This window comes from Medicago truncatula, chromosome 2, assembly GCF_003473485.1.
Source record: "Medicago truncatula cultivar Jemalong A17 chromosome 2, MtrunA17r5.0-ANR, whole genome shotgun sequence".
In the NCBI taxonomy this organism is placed as follows: Eukaryota; Viridiplantae; Streptophyta; class Magnoliopsida; order Fabales; family Fabaceae; genus Medicago; species Medicago truncatula.
Genome location: NC_053043.1, coordinates 46,282,614 through 46,295,846, shown reverse-complemented (window position 1 = coordinate 46,295,846; position 13,233 = coordinate 46,282,614). Strand labels below are relative to the sequence as shown.

Below are 13,233 nucleotides of genomic sequence, written 5' to 3'. Positions count from 1 at the left end.
TTAGTTTCAAATAACAAAAGGTTGAAAAGTACCGCGAAAATTGTTCTAGCCAAAAATCTAACTCAACTTGGTCAATTCAATCTTAATAAACTCTCATTAACCATTTAAGTTTAACTATTAGTTTAAATGTATCAAAGTTCAGCAGGACTTTATCTAAAAAAAAGTTGAAATACCTAAAAGAAAATTAGAAACAGAAAAATGCAAGTTTCAACTCTAATTTTGTCGTTAAATGACGCTAAATTTATCGATTAATTTTCTTTTTTTTTTCCGCCTCTTTTCCGTCGTCATTTCAACATCATGCTGGGCAATTTGGAAATTACAAATAGTTATTCAATGTAAATGTTGGGGTATTCTGAAAGCAAAGCCAATAATTTTGTTCCCCATTCATTAGCCTTCTTTTCCCAACACAAAAATTAAGGTCCAAGGAACAAACCACTCCTTCATAACCTTAACCATTATAAAACCCAATGCAAGCCACCCCACAATTTATCATCATCCCAACAAATCACAACTTCTTCTACTTCCAAGTGTAAAACAAAAAAAAAAGTACAAAAACACAAAAAATGATCAATCCCATTGGTTTCTTCCTAATTTCTCTATCACTTGTCACTATTGTTACATCTCAAGAAAGAGCACCTCATGGACTTGTTTACCAAAATCCTGAAGCATTTTCACCATCAGCATATGAATTCTTTCATCCCAATTCACAAAAGCATGATCATACCAAAGATGATCCATGCACTTCATCAAAATGTTCACCCATGCAACCTTTAGCAGTAGAAGCTACTCAAATTCATGAAAGCAAAGGTGGAAAATTAGACAAAGGTAGGAAACATTTGGGAGCTGGTGGCATTGTTGGAATTATCTTTGGTGTTGCATTTGTTGTGGTTTTAGCTATGAGTGTGTATCATGTTAGAGTCACACGTAAAGCCAACATGATTAGAGCTAAAGCTAATAATAGTGTTCAACCACCTGTTTGATGTACCTTGTCTTTTTTTATATATGAATTAAAGTTTAAACGAGTTGAGTCTCGGGAACTCATCAGAGTTAAAAGCCTCAAAGTTAATAGATTGTTGACATGACTACTTATATCTTATATATCCGTCAATGAGATCCTCACATCGGCAACAAGATTCAAACTCAGATCCTTGTAAGAATTGAATTCTTATCAACTGGACCAACCAACGTATGCTTGACATGCCTTAGCTTATATAATTATTTCAAAACCTTGTGGCATATAATTAATTAATTATCCTCTACCTTTGTTTCCTCTAATATATCTTACATTTGATTAGTTCCACGTTTTTAACTTGTTTAATTGGATTTTGGTAAGTTAATGTATGCAATGTTATTATGATAGTGATCAGTTTTTCAAAATTTGGATGTTGTGTAGCAAACAATATACATGTCACGCATTTTCAACTTCTTATTTGTTACTTAGATTATATACGAAATGAGGAGGACCGAGACATCAATTAGAAAGCAACAGATAATATGAATAATGCAGGAAAAGAATTCAGAGGTCAAATAAGTTCAAGGACTAAGGCCTAACATTCATTGCAATAATAATGACTATGTTAAATAAGTAGTTCAGAAAATTGAATCAAGTAACTAAGCTCCAATAATTAATGAACTACGGTCTTTGGGAGAATAAGGTTAAATCCATATCGAAAGAATCATTAATAAGAGTTAACTCCGACTAATGTTGATCATCCAATCATTATTATAAACAAAAATTTACATTTTAGATTGATTCAGTTAATGATGTATGTGGTCTTTATTTTAATAACGACTTGAGTCAATTCTTACTTATAACAGCAACCGGAGGGTGTACTCATAATTAAGAAGAAAAAAAACCCACCAAATTCACATGATTTTGAATAATTTGTGATACATTAGAACTTTTTAACAGCCAAGACATGAAAATCACCTCCAACGGTAGTTAACTACAGTTCGTTCAAAAGAGAAAATTAAGCGGTGGATTGTAGTTAAATACAATTGAAGGTATTGCATGTCATTCTCACGTGTGTGATAGCAAATCATTTAGTCTAAAGAGCAATTTTCACCTGTTTATGTTTACTAGCCCAACTCTCTACAGACCGTGGGCTAACTACACTACCCCATGGGCTTTTATTTTTAAAATAGAAAATTACTCTTTAGACTTTCAAAATTTCTCTTAGGCACTCCAAAATTATCTAAATACCTTGATTGAAGTTAGATAATTTTAGGGTGGCTAAGATCAATTTTGAAAGATTAAAGAACAATTATCTTTAAAATATACTACTATTATTCTTATTTCTTAAAGTCTTTCTTTTGATCAAAAAAGAGATTTTTTCCAACCTATGCACTTCTTGTGTGCACTCCGAATTGGCCATTTTACTCTCATTCAGATTTTATAATTTGAAAGGTATTTGACTTTTTTAGGTTATCAATATTGTTCATGTTCAACTCAAATTATTAAATTGACATGATAAAAAAACGAAAAAACTTAAAATTGACAACAAAATTTAATAATTAATAACATTTTATTAATTGAAAATGATTTCAAAATACATTTATATTTTTTTGGTAGTGAGAATACATTTATATTAACATAACACTGTGTAGTACAAAATATTGGCAACTAAAATTAAACTTGTAGCACAAGAAGATGGAGGGAGAAGGCTTGTCATCCCTCCTGCGCACTATCCGAAGAATTTGGAAACACAAGATAATGGAGCAAGAAAAGGTGGAAGTTAATACGAACAATCCAAGATCCAAACCGTCATGGAATATGAGATGGAGAGGAATAATCCCCTTTGAACATTCATACTAACCCCACAAGATGACACAAGGTCATGTTGACCAAGCCACCATCCAAATTATTGGCTATTTTAAATTATATAATCCGAGCACATGCTCATTATTTGTTTAGATTACTTGTTCTGTGGCCAACATTGCACCGACAATTTATGTGGTCCACGACGCACATTGCCTTCTAAAAATTAGTGTGTTTGGTTCATTAATCATATCATAGAACCATGAACACTTATCTCCAGTCGATATGAAAATTAAGCTACCTGTTGTTTACTAGAATTGGGGGGGGGGGGGGGGGGGGGGGGGGTAATTTCTTTACGGTCCACGTTGATGTCATAATGTCTAACTTGAAAGATTAGCAAGAAGTTATGTGCACTAAGTTGAGATTAAATTTTTCCTGCCATCCTCAGACTAATGGGATAATAATTTATAATTTTGATGATTTATTGAGGGCTTGTATCTTAGATAATTACGGAAGTTAGGATAATTTGAAATCGCTTATTGTGTTCACTTACAACAATAGTTACCATGCAAATGCTGAAATGGAACCATATGAGCCTTTGTACGGATGAAAGTGTTAGACTCAACTGTGTTGGTACCAAGATGTCGAGAGTTCGATTTTGGGACCTTAGTTGGTTTAGTGAACGAAACATAAGGTATGTTTGATTTAGGCCTCACAAAGCAGACACAAGAGTTGTGTGGATCAGCGAAGTAGACCGTTTGAGTTTCAGGAAGGTGAACATATGTTCTTGAGAATGATATCTACGACTGGCGTGGGAAGGGCACCAAAATCCAAGAAGCATACCCCTAAGTTCCTTGGACCGTATCATATATATCTTTAGGTGTGTGGGTCTCGTAGCTTATTATATTGTACTGCCTCCGAATTTGACCAACCTACATAGCGTGTTGCATGTGTCTCAAATGAGAAAGTATATGGTTGATCCCTCACATGTTATCATGCCATATGATGTTCAGTTCAAGGAAAACCGTTGCTTTAAAGTTCCTCTGATGGGTATTGGAGTTACGAGTGTGATTTATCTACAAGGAAAGGAAATGTCGTTACGTTAGTAAAGGTGATTTGGAACCGATCGATAGGAGATGTTATGTGGGAACAAGAGGACCAAATGAGGGAGCTTTACCCTAGTTTTTTTTTTGACCGACTAGTTTCGAGGATGAAACTATTTGAAGGGAGTTAAGATGGTAACATCCTCTATTTTTTGATGTATTTATACCTAAAACGAACTTTAAGAATGAGTATTTTTAAAATTAATATTATTAAAACCTACTTTAGGTAAATTTTATTTTTTGGGCTTTCAATTATGCAAAATTGTTCGTTAAATTATAATAGATTGCTCCGAATTTGACCAACCTACATAGCGTGTTGCATGTGTCTCAAATGAGAAAGTATATGGTTGATCCCTCACATGTTATCATGCCATATGATGTTCAGTTCAAGGAAAACCGTTGCTTTAAAGTTCCTCTGATGGGTATTGGAGTTACGAGTGTGATTTATCTACAAGGAAAGGAAATGTCGTTACGTTAGTAAAGGTGATTTGGAACCGATCGATAGGAGATGTTATGTGGGAACAAGAGGACCAAATGAGGGAGCTTTACCCTAGTTTTTTTTTTTGACCGACTAGTTTCAAGGATGAAACTATTTGAAGGGAGTTAAGATGGGTCTTAGATAAGATTTAATAACTTTAATTGTGAACGACAAAATTAATACTTTTGTAGAAACCACAAATATTAAAAAAAAATTGTTACTATCCCATTACCAATAATAAGATATACACACAAGCATACACATATATACTAGTTAAGAAAATGTATAAATTTGAAGCTAAAGCAAGGACTTTATGAGTCTAATGTTGAGACAGACTACTGACCACCATATGCCTACCTATGCAATATAGAGTAATAAATTTCGTGGCCAAGTTTGATTCATTGTTGTGTTCTTTCTTCAGTTCTTTATATTTGTTTTTAGTTTTGTCTATACTATTGTCGCGTTAATCTGTTTTTTGTGTTGTCTCAGCCTTTATTTATTTTTTATTTATTTTTACCGATCCTCCATGTTTTGAATTCTTATTAGTTTAAATATGGAGGATTTAATTATATACTACGTTACACATAAACTGGTAAAATGTGATGATATACAAAATAAAAGTATCTTATTATTCATTCCCTTACGGCAAAAAGGTTTGCAATTTTGTGCATGTGACTTCCTGGCAATGGCCAATTTTCATGTGACCAGCTTTCTTCCTCTACTCTAAAATTTCACTAAAGGGTCCCCACATACACCTCCAGTCAGCATCATGATGCATGCAGCAGACAACTTCATTCAAACCAAAAGTCTTATGGTCCTTCTTTGTTTATTAGGACCAACCAAGGATGTTTTCTCTCATATCATATGTCCATATTTTCTTACCTCAATCACTTCAATTCTTACACATTTACAGATCATTAATAATCAATCAACTTTACAACATGCAGCACGTTTTAGCATATAATTGTTACTTACTTAGCCCATCACCCTTTCATTCTCAACTAATTATTACATACCATATGAATATAAAAATTAATGAAAAATCTGATTAATCATTGATCTTAATATATATAAATCAGATTAGTAGAGTTACAGAGAGAGAAAAAATCAATCACGGTGAGGGTTTACGACAAAAATTTACGTATGACCTACTAATAGAAGAATTTCATACTCAAACTCAAATCACAATTCGTACAATGAGAAAATTTGATTATCTATATCATACATATGATTCTTTAGTAAAAAAAAAAAGGCATAGATATGATTCTCTAATAGCCATGACCATTGTTGTCGACGGGTCAGAAATCCACCATAAACATACGGTGGATGAAGTAGTGGCAAATGGCAGAAGCACGTGGCAAATTTAGGAAAAAAATTATTATAAATATATACGTGCAAAAACACCAACAGTTTATCAATATATGCCAAAAACCTTGGACTTAATCGACAGAAAGTATCATTTGTTTGCAACCAAAAAAAAAAAAAAAATGAAAATATCATTTGTCACAATCACAATGTGAATAACTTCTCATTCAATTCAAGACTTCAAAATAACAACGAGTCTTGCTGCAAGTGTGAATAAGATAGTTGTTTTCACACAATTTGTAGTTGGAACTGTTTGCCACCAATGCTAAGGTGCATAATGGCTGCCAACACTTTCCATTTTGTAACAAAAAAAAGTTAAAAAGATATAAAAATACAAGTTCATTACAAGAGCATGCAATGTACTGATGTACAAACTCTCTCTCTCTCTCTCTCTCTCTCTCTCTTATATATATATATATACACACACCTCTCACTGTTTCTGTTATGCCATATTTAATATTTGCCATGAAATTATATCATAATATATCATGAATGTCTACCTTTTTTTCAATGGAATAATAACACAACATAAATTATCATCATCATAATTCTTCTCACTTTCTAGTTGCATCTTTCTAGAGATTTAAATTCTAATTAATATTCCATGACATATTTTCCTGTCAAGGTCCAAGGATTGTGTTTTTGGCTTTTGTTGTTTACCACTTTATCATGTGGAGAATCATCTTTCTTTTGTTATGTTTGCTTTTACAATGGTCCACTTATATCAACTTTGCAGGACAACAATGCTGTAATATGAAAAGTTTACATATTTATCATGTTGCTGAATGAAGATAATTGAGGATGAACCATGCAAGAAAGCATGGAGTGGTTGAAAATATTTTATTTACTTTGATCAGTGTTTGGAAATTGAAATTCACTTGGTTCAGTTTCAGCTTGCTTATATTCTTGCTGGCATTTCCTTTTGAAATCAAGGTATAGAGAGATTCCTTGGGAATATTTTGGGATTGGTATTACATATATTTCCTTGATGGGAAAGTTTTGTGGGCTAACAAATTTCAAAAGAAACCAAGCAATTCCACCTGTCCATTTCAATCAAGACAACCTGTTTAAAGTGTTTTTCCAGCTTTTCTTAGCTGTATGCCTGGATATATATTTTTTTCTCAACTTAGTCCATTGATTAAATTTATTGGATTCTGGATATAAATTAAGACACACAAGACACAAGATTAATAAAGGAGCTCGGTCAATTATGCCTACGTCTACGACAATAGAATGACTGATGTAGTTTCTATTATACAATGCTTAGGGGTTACAAAGTATAAGTAATGTTTAAATACTACGGTCCAGATTATAGGATTACTCGTGATTTTTCTATGCTTGAATTTTTTCCACTTATCATTAGATATGAGACATACTCAATGTTCAAAGTTGTGCAAAATAGATGAAATGTGTTCATAAGTGTTGGACAATCCTTGCCTTACATGCCGATTTTGTTGGGGTTGAGTTAGGTCCAAACTAAATTTTAAGATGATATTGAACGCATTAGACCACCTGGTCTCCTTTATCAGGTCACTCGGTTCTCGCTCCAAATGTTTAGTCATGAGCGTGAGGGGGTATGTTTAGAGTCTCACATTGGATGAGATATATCTGAAGATGTGTTTATAAATAACGGATAATCTTCACCTTACAAACCGGTTTTGTACGAGTTGAGTTAGACCCAATCAAAACTTTAAGACTCAACTCCTTCCTTTTAATCACTTTGATCTATTATAATTACTTCTCTTCTTTTTTACTTCTGCTTACTACTACTACTACTAGTGGTACATATTAGTATGATTGGTAAATGAAACTTACTTGAGAAGCATGCAAAGCATGAGTTCAATTCTTTCTCAATTGTCACCTTTATATAAAGCAGCTAACTGTCCAAGTCTACCCCCCTTTTACTATTTCTGGCCAACAAATTGACTTCCATTGTCACAATGAGATCTTTCTTTGTGGTCTCTCTCCATTATTGTATTGTATACTACTGGTTCTTTTTTCAAAAGATATTTTATCCTCTTCAATAGTGTTAGTATTTAATTACTATCTTGTGAAACTCTTGTATGCAGGAAAGGATCAAGACCATTTGATTATACCTCAAAAGTAAGGAAGTTTATGGGGTGATGCACATTGACAATGCAACTGCTATGGTGGATAAGGCTGCTACTACTCATAATGATTCAATTGTTATTATACCTCAACATATCAACCTGCAAATTATCTTGTAAGCTTTTGCCAAGTGTTTTTTTTCCCTATATCTCTATTCATAGTGAAAAAGTTTTTTTTTTTATGAATAAGTATTTAAGTGAATTTTTCTTGATCTTTATGTCAAAATTCTTTTGAAATCCATGTGCTGCTAGCTTGGTATTTCCATTTCCAAGCTATGAATTAATTATACTGACATGGTCTAGACTCTACATTGACTTGAATAGAGAGGTTTTAATTAGATAAGTTAAATTACAAGTTTTCATAAACATTTCCATTTTCTGATGAAAAGTACACATTAGTCCACTAATAATAAATTTATAATTACTTAATCAAACATTTGTTAATTAATTGCAGCTAAGGATTTGTTAAATTTCAAAGGATTACTTGAAGCTGGTCCACAACAACTTGGATGCGATATTGTGAAACATCCATGTCAAATGCAATGGCCTTGTCTTGACTGTTCTAAACAAAATGAACCAGGTGCTTTTTTCACTAATTCTCTGTAAGCTTCTTCTCTCACTCTCAAGTCTCTTAGAATTTTTGTGTAGTGATTCATTGTTTGCACTCAGTAATACATTAGTATTGATTTTAGTGTAAAATCATCCGAAGATAAACCACTTTACTTTAGATCAAATTTTATCAAATTAGCTTTACAAAATCAATTCAATTATGTTCGATATGGCTCATGCCTTATAGTTTACCAATAAACGGACGTACGGTTTAAGGGTAATATTGTGAACCGGATTGCTGGAGCATAGTATATAATCGCACGTTGTACTTTTAAACCCTAAGTTTTTTAGTGAGAATAGAAAGGTATTGCAATGCAGCCTCTCTGCAGTCGGAGACGTAAGTACAATTGACCGAACTCCATGGCTGTTCTAACAATTTCAAGATCACATTAATCAAACATTCTTACAAACACATGCTAAGAATAGTAAGAAAAAGCTATCTACTTATCTGCTTGAACAATGCTAAGAATAGTAATCAAATATTCTTACAAACACATTAATCAAACATTTTTACAGGTAGGGTAAAAGAAAATATAGACAAGAACAATGACACTCCAATACTTGCAAAAGAAGCTCAAGTTAAAAAACCAGGAGGAGGAAGGGTTGCGGTCATAGCTGGTGGCGCTGGTGCTGCCTTAACCATCATTGTCATTGCGGTGATTATATGTATCTGCTTGAGAAGATGTAAAAGATTTAAAAAGCAACCATCTGATTCTGCTTCTTCTGTGCCATCTCAAGCTGGTAAGTTAATTTAATTACATTATAAATTATAGGCTTAGTAGTAGTTTTGGTCCCCCTATTCCCACTCACTCATAGAATTGATCCGCCCTTTTCAAAATCCTGTTTTTTAGCCTCTCACTGTGATTTATGGATCCAAAAGTAATAATGTAACTAGATTTTTATTGACGTGGCATGAAACCTGTATATTATGTATGAATCTACTTGGATGATTCCACATCAGTAGGTGTTATGCCACGTCAATTAAAAAAATGTCAAATCATCAACTTTTAGTCCAAAAACTTGAGCGAGAGACCAAAAACTAAATTTTAGGGGGGGGCTAATTCCACGTGCAAGTGAAAACAGACGGACCAAACAATGCAATAAAGCCTAATTTATAATTAAATATCTACAAAATTATGACTTCTATTGATTCACTTTGTTGTGATTATTTATTATTTGTGCCATCCTTTTTTGACAGTTGAGATGGGAAGAATCAACAACTCGCAGTATGTTAATGCTTTCTCTCCACATTATATGCAGAACACAAGGCTGTTAACAATTTTAGAGATAGAACAAGCTACAGGAAAATTTAATCAAAGTAACATTATAGGTGAAGGGAGATTTGGTTTTGTATACAAAGGTTTGCTTCAAGATGGATCTTTTGTCGCTATAAAAAGGCGCCTATTTGCTCTAACTCGAGATTTCATTCCTGAGGTAAATTCATAACGAACCTAGCATTTAAAACCCTTGCAATGCACAGATAGATAATTATTATGTGTAAATGTACTAGTAGTGAGACCCCGTACAATGCACGATGATAAAATCGTTGAAAGAACATATGTTAGTTATGATTTATAATTTCTTGAGTTTAGTTATTGAGCAGCATCAACGGTTAACAGTAATTCACATGTATATGTGAGGACAGGTCAAGCAGATAGCTCAAATCCACCACATTCATCTTGTGAAGCTTATTGGTTATTATGATGATAGCTATCAACAATTACTTGTGTATGAATATCTCCCTAATGGCAATGTAGGGAATCATCTATATGGTACTCTTTCCTAATTCTATCTTTCTATGAAGTTTGTTTCACCATACACTTCATACATTTATTTATGCTTAATGTATGTTATGCAGATAGTGAAGGTTTACCTATTGGAAAGTTAAACTTGCAGCGTAGGGTATCCATCGCCTTAGGCGCGTCCAAAGGTAAATCCATCATAGCCATGGTCCATTTTACGGTTTAGACTTTAGAGTAAACGGTCAAATTAATCCTTGAGAAAAATTACGGAGAGGTAATTAGTCTCTGATGAATGGAAATTACTAATTTAATCATCAAAAACCTCAAATGAAAGTCAAGATTTCTGAGGACTAAATTAGCATCTTCTATTTTTCAAAGATCAAACAAGTCTCCGTATTTTTTCTCGAAAAAACAGTTTGAATCTTTACTATATTCTTTATTCTTTTGAAATTCAAAACAGTTAATCCAGTTTCTACTTTGAAACAGGACTTGAACATCTTCACAGTCTGGTCCCTCCTTTGCTTCACACAAATTTTAGTACAAGAAATGTTCTATTAGATGAAAATTATACAGCCAAAGTTTCTGATTATGGATTCTTCAAATTGCAAACAGAAATTGATCAGGCAGGCTCATCTTCAAATGTTGACTACTTTCATGATCCAGAGTATGCTACAATTACAACTTATTCTTCAAAGAATTATTAACTTCTTGTTTTGGATTGATTTCAGTTACATTGACTTTTTTTCTCTTCTATATTTTTTCCAAAGGTTGAGCTTATCGCAAAACTACTCGGAGGAAAGTGATGTGTACAGTTTCGGAGTGTTTTTACTAGAGTTGATTAGTGGCTGTGAAGCATATAACAGAAATATGTCAAATCCATATGAAAGTCTTGTATTTGAGGTACATCTAACATGGTCAAGTAACCGTGTGTGAACTGCGTTAACCATTTGAAAAATTGTAGAATTTTGTCGTTTCAAATTGACAATCAAATGACATTTCGACGAGTTTAAATAAGTTGGTCTTTTGGAGCATACTCACTAATATATCATAATTTGTTTTGAAGGCAAAATATAGCAGTGATTTGGAAAAATTTATTGACAAAGCATTAGGAGAGCAAGAAAAACATGGTGCTAGAAGAATAATGAAGTTGGCATTGCTATGTGTGGATGTGATTCTAAGAAGACCATCAATGGCACATATTGTGCAAGAATTGGAGAGGATACAAAGAGATATTGCTCCTTTGTATTCTGAAAACAATGAGGAGATTGGTGTGGTGAAACTTGGGAGTGAGCTATTCAAACAAGCCTCTTGAAATTTGTCATGTCTAATGATGACATTGTTGCAACCTTTTTTTGGTGTATTATTAATAGTATATTAGTTAATATGGTTATTATTGTTGGTATAGTGCTCATGCTCGAAGATTAGTTTGTAATTACTAAATTATTATTGTCGTTGTTATTATTCAAAGTAAGTAAAAAATATTGAAAATATGTAGAAGTAGATTGAATGTTATATATGCTGTTTAATTTGATTTTAAAAATTGAATTGGAAATTCGAAAAGGTTTACACACCAAGAGATCCAAAAACATCAAATAATATTTGATTGAGTGTGGTTTAGGTTATTTTAGATCAATTTGTAGTTTTGATTTGAATCGGTTATGATATAAACACCTACACTAAAAAGTATGTGTTAAAAAGTGTTTTGTTACTTGTTAGTTGTTAGCATATTTTTATCTCAAATCAAGAGAAAACATTCTTTTAACATTTTATGTATCAAGGGTTGGTTTGCGGATTGTGTTAGGAGGAGGGTGGGGGATGGAGTTGATACCGATTTTTGGTGAGATTGTTGGTGTGGTAGTGTTCCGTTGTGTGAACGCTTTAGGCGACTTTATGACTTAGCCATCAATAAATCAATCACGGTGAGGAAGATGTTCTTGTTGGGGGTGGAGGATGGTGGGGGAGCGTGGCAGTGGCGTCGCCGGTTATGGGTGTGGGAGGAGGACTTGGTAGAGGAGTGTAGGGCTTTATTACTAACAGTCTCTTTGCAGGAATCTGATACTGACAGATGGGTGCGGTTACCGGATCCGATTTGTGGCTATTCTGTTCATGGGGTATATGACTTATTGACATCACAGGAACAACCTCATATTCATCAAAATATGGAGTTAGTCTGGCACAAACAGGTACCTCTAAAAGTTTCAGTCCTTGCTTGGCGGTTGTTGAGGGATCGTTTACCTACTAAAGTCAATTTGACAAATCGCGGCTTTTACCGATGGAGGCTAGGCTTTGTGTCACGGGATGTGGGCATGTTGAAGATGTGTCTCATTTGTTTTTGTTTTGTCCATTCTTCGGTGCTTTGTGGCCTATGGTGCGGGATTGGCTTGGTGTAGAAGGGGTAGATTCTCATGCTCCCTCGGATCATTTTATGCAATTTATTCAATATGTTGGTGCCTTGAAATCGTGTCGATCTCTCTTCCACTTGTTTGGCTTCAGTGTGTTTGGGTTGTATGGAATAAACGGAATGACAGGTTGTTTCGTGGCCGTAATGGTTCTCTACTACAGTTGTTAGATAAAGTAAAATCAAATTCCATGTGGTGGTTGAAAGCTAGTAATGTGGTCTTTACTTTTGGAACTCATAATTGGTGGTCGAGCCCGCTTGTATGTATGGGCATTGATTGACCTTGTTGTAATCTTACTAGTTGTTGTTTTTTTCGTGATTGTTTTAGCACGCCTTGTGCTATAACAATTACGGTGTTCTTGGTAATATAATTCATTTTAGTTTCTTAAAAAAAAAAAAAAAAAAAAACATTTTATGTATCAATATTTTAAAGAAAAAATTTATTAGTTAAATAAACTTGAGAGAAAAGTAAGAATGAGTAACTCCAATTCTCGTTTAATGAAACCAACAAGTAACATGGTATGTGTGTACCGGGAAAATAAGTTTTATCAGTCATGGGTCATGGTGTAAGAACCAAATCAATAATCCTATTGATCTGAAAATCTAATACAAATTAATTAAAAATGTAGGGATTTAAAAAAAAAATACAAATTAATTAAATTGGTTTGATTT

The 13,233-nt window shown here is 33.4% G+C and overlaps 2 protein-coding genes across 7 annotated transcripts; both read left to right on the top strand.

Moving 5' to 3' along the window:
* The first annotated feature begins 366 nt into the window (after window positions 1–366).
* LOC11408898 (uncharacterized) lies at window positions 367–1,300 on the top strand. The gene has a single exon (XM_003597186.4). The coding sequence runs from the start codon at window positions 564–566 to the stop codon at window positions 978–980; it is 417 nt and encodes a 138-aa protein (XP_003597234.1). The 5' UTR covers window positions 367–563; the 3' UTR covers window positions 981–1,300.
* A 4,652-nt stretch (window positions 1,301–5,952) lies between these two features.
* LOC112419150 (probable serine/threonine-protein kinase PBL28) lies at window positions 5,953–11,567 on the top strand. Of its 6 annotated transcripts, XM_024776193.2 has the most exons (11): window positions 5,953–6,071; window positions 6,441–6,637; window positions 7,774–7,928; window positions 8,267–8,392; window positions 8,938–9,162; window positions 9,620–9,855; window positions 10,067–10,193; window positions 10,280–10,351; window positions 10,650–10,827; window positions 10,931–11,063; window positions 11,227–11,567. In XM_024776193.2, exons 3-11 carry the CDS (start codon window positions 7,841–7,843, stop codon window positions 11,473–11,475), a joined length of 1,434 nt encoding a protein of 477 aa, XP_024631961.1. In that variant the 5' UTR covers window positions 5,953–6,071; window positions 6,441–6,637; window positions 7,774–7,840; the 3' UTR covers window positions 11,476–11,567. The 6 variants fall into 6 exon arrangements, with proteins under 6 accessions (XP_024631961.1, XP_039686768.1, XP_024631965.1 ...); XM_039830834.1 differs by lacking the exons at window positions 5,953–6,071; window positions 6,441–6,637; window positions 11,227–11,567 and adding an exon at window positions 6,677–7,683 and having other exon boundaries at window positions 10,650–10,672; window positions 10,776–10,827; XM_024776197.2 differs by lacking the exons at window positions 5,953–6,071; window positions 6,441–6,637 and adding an exon at window positions 7,381–7,662.
* The last annotated feature ends 1,666 nt before the right edge of the window (window positions 11,568–13,233 follow it).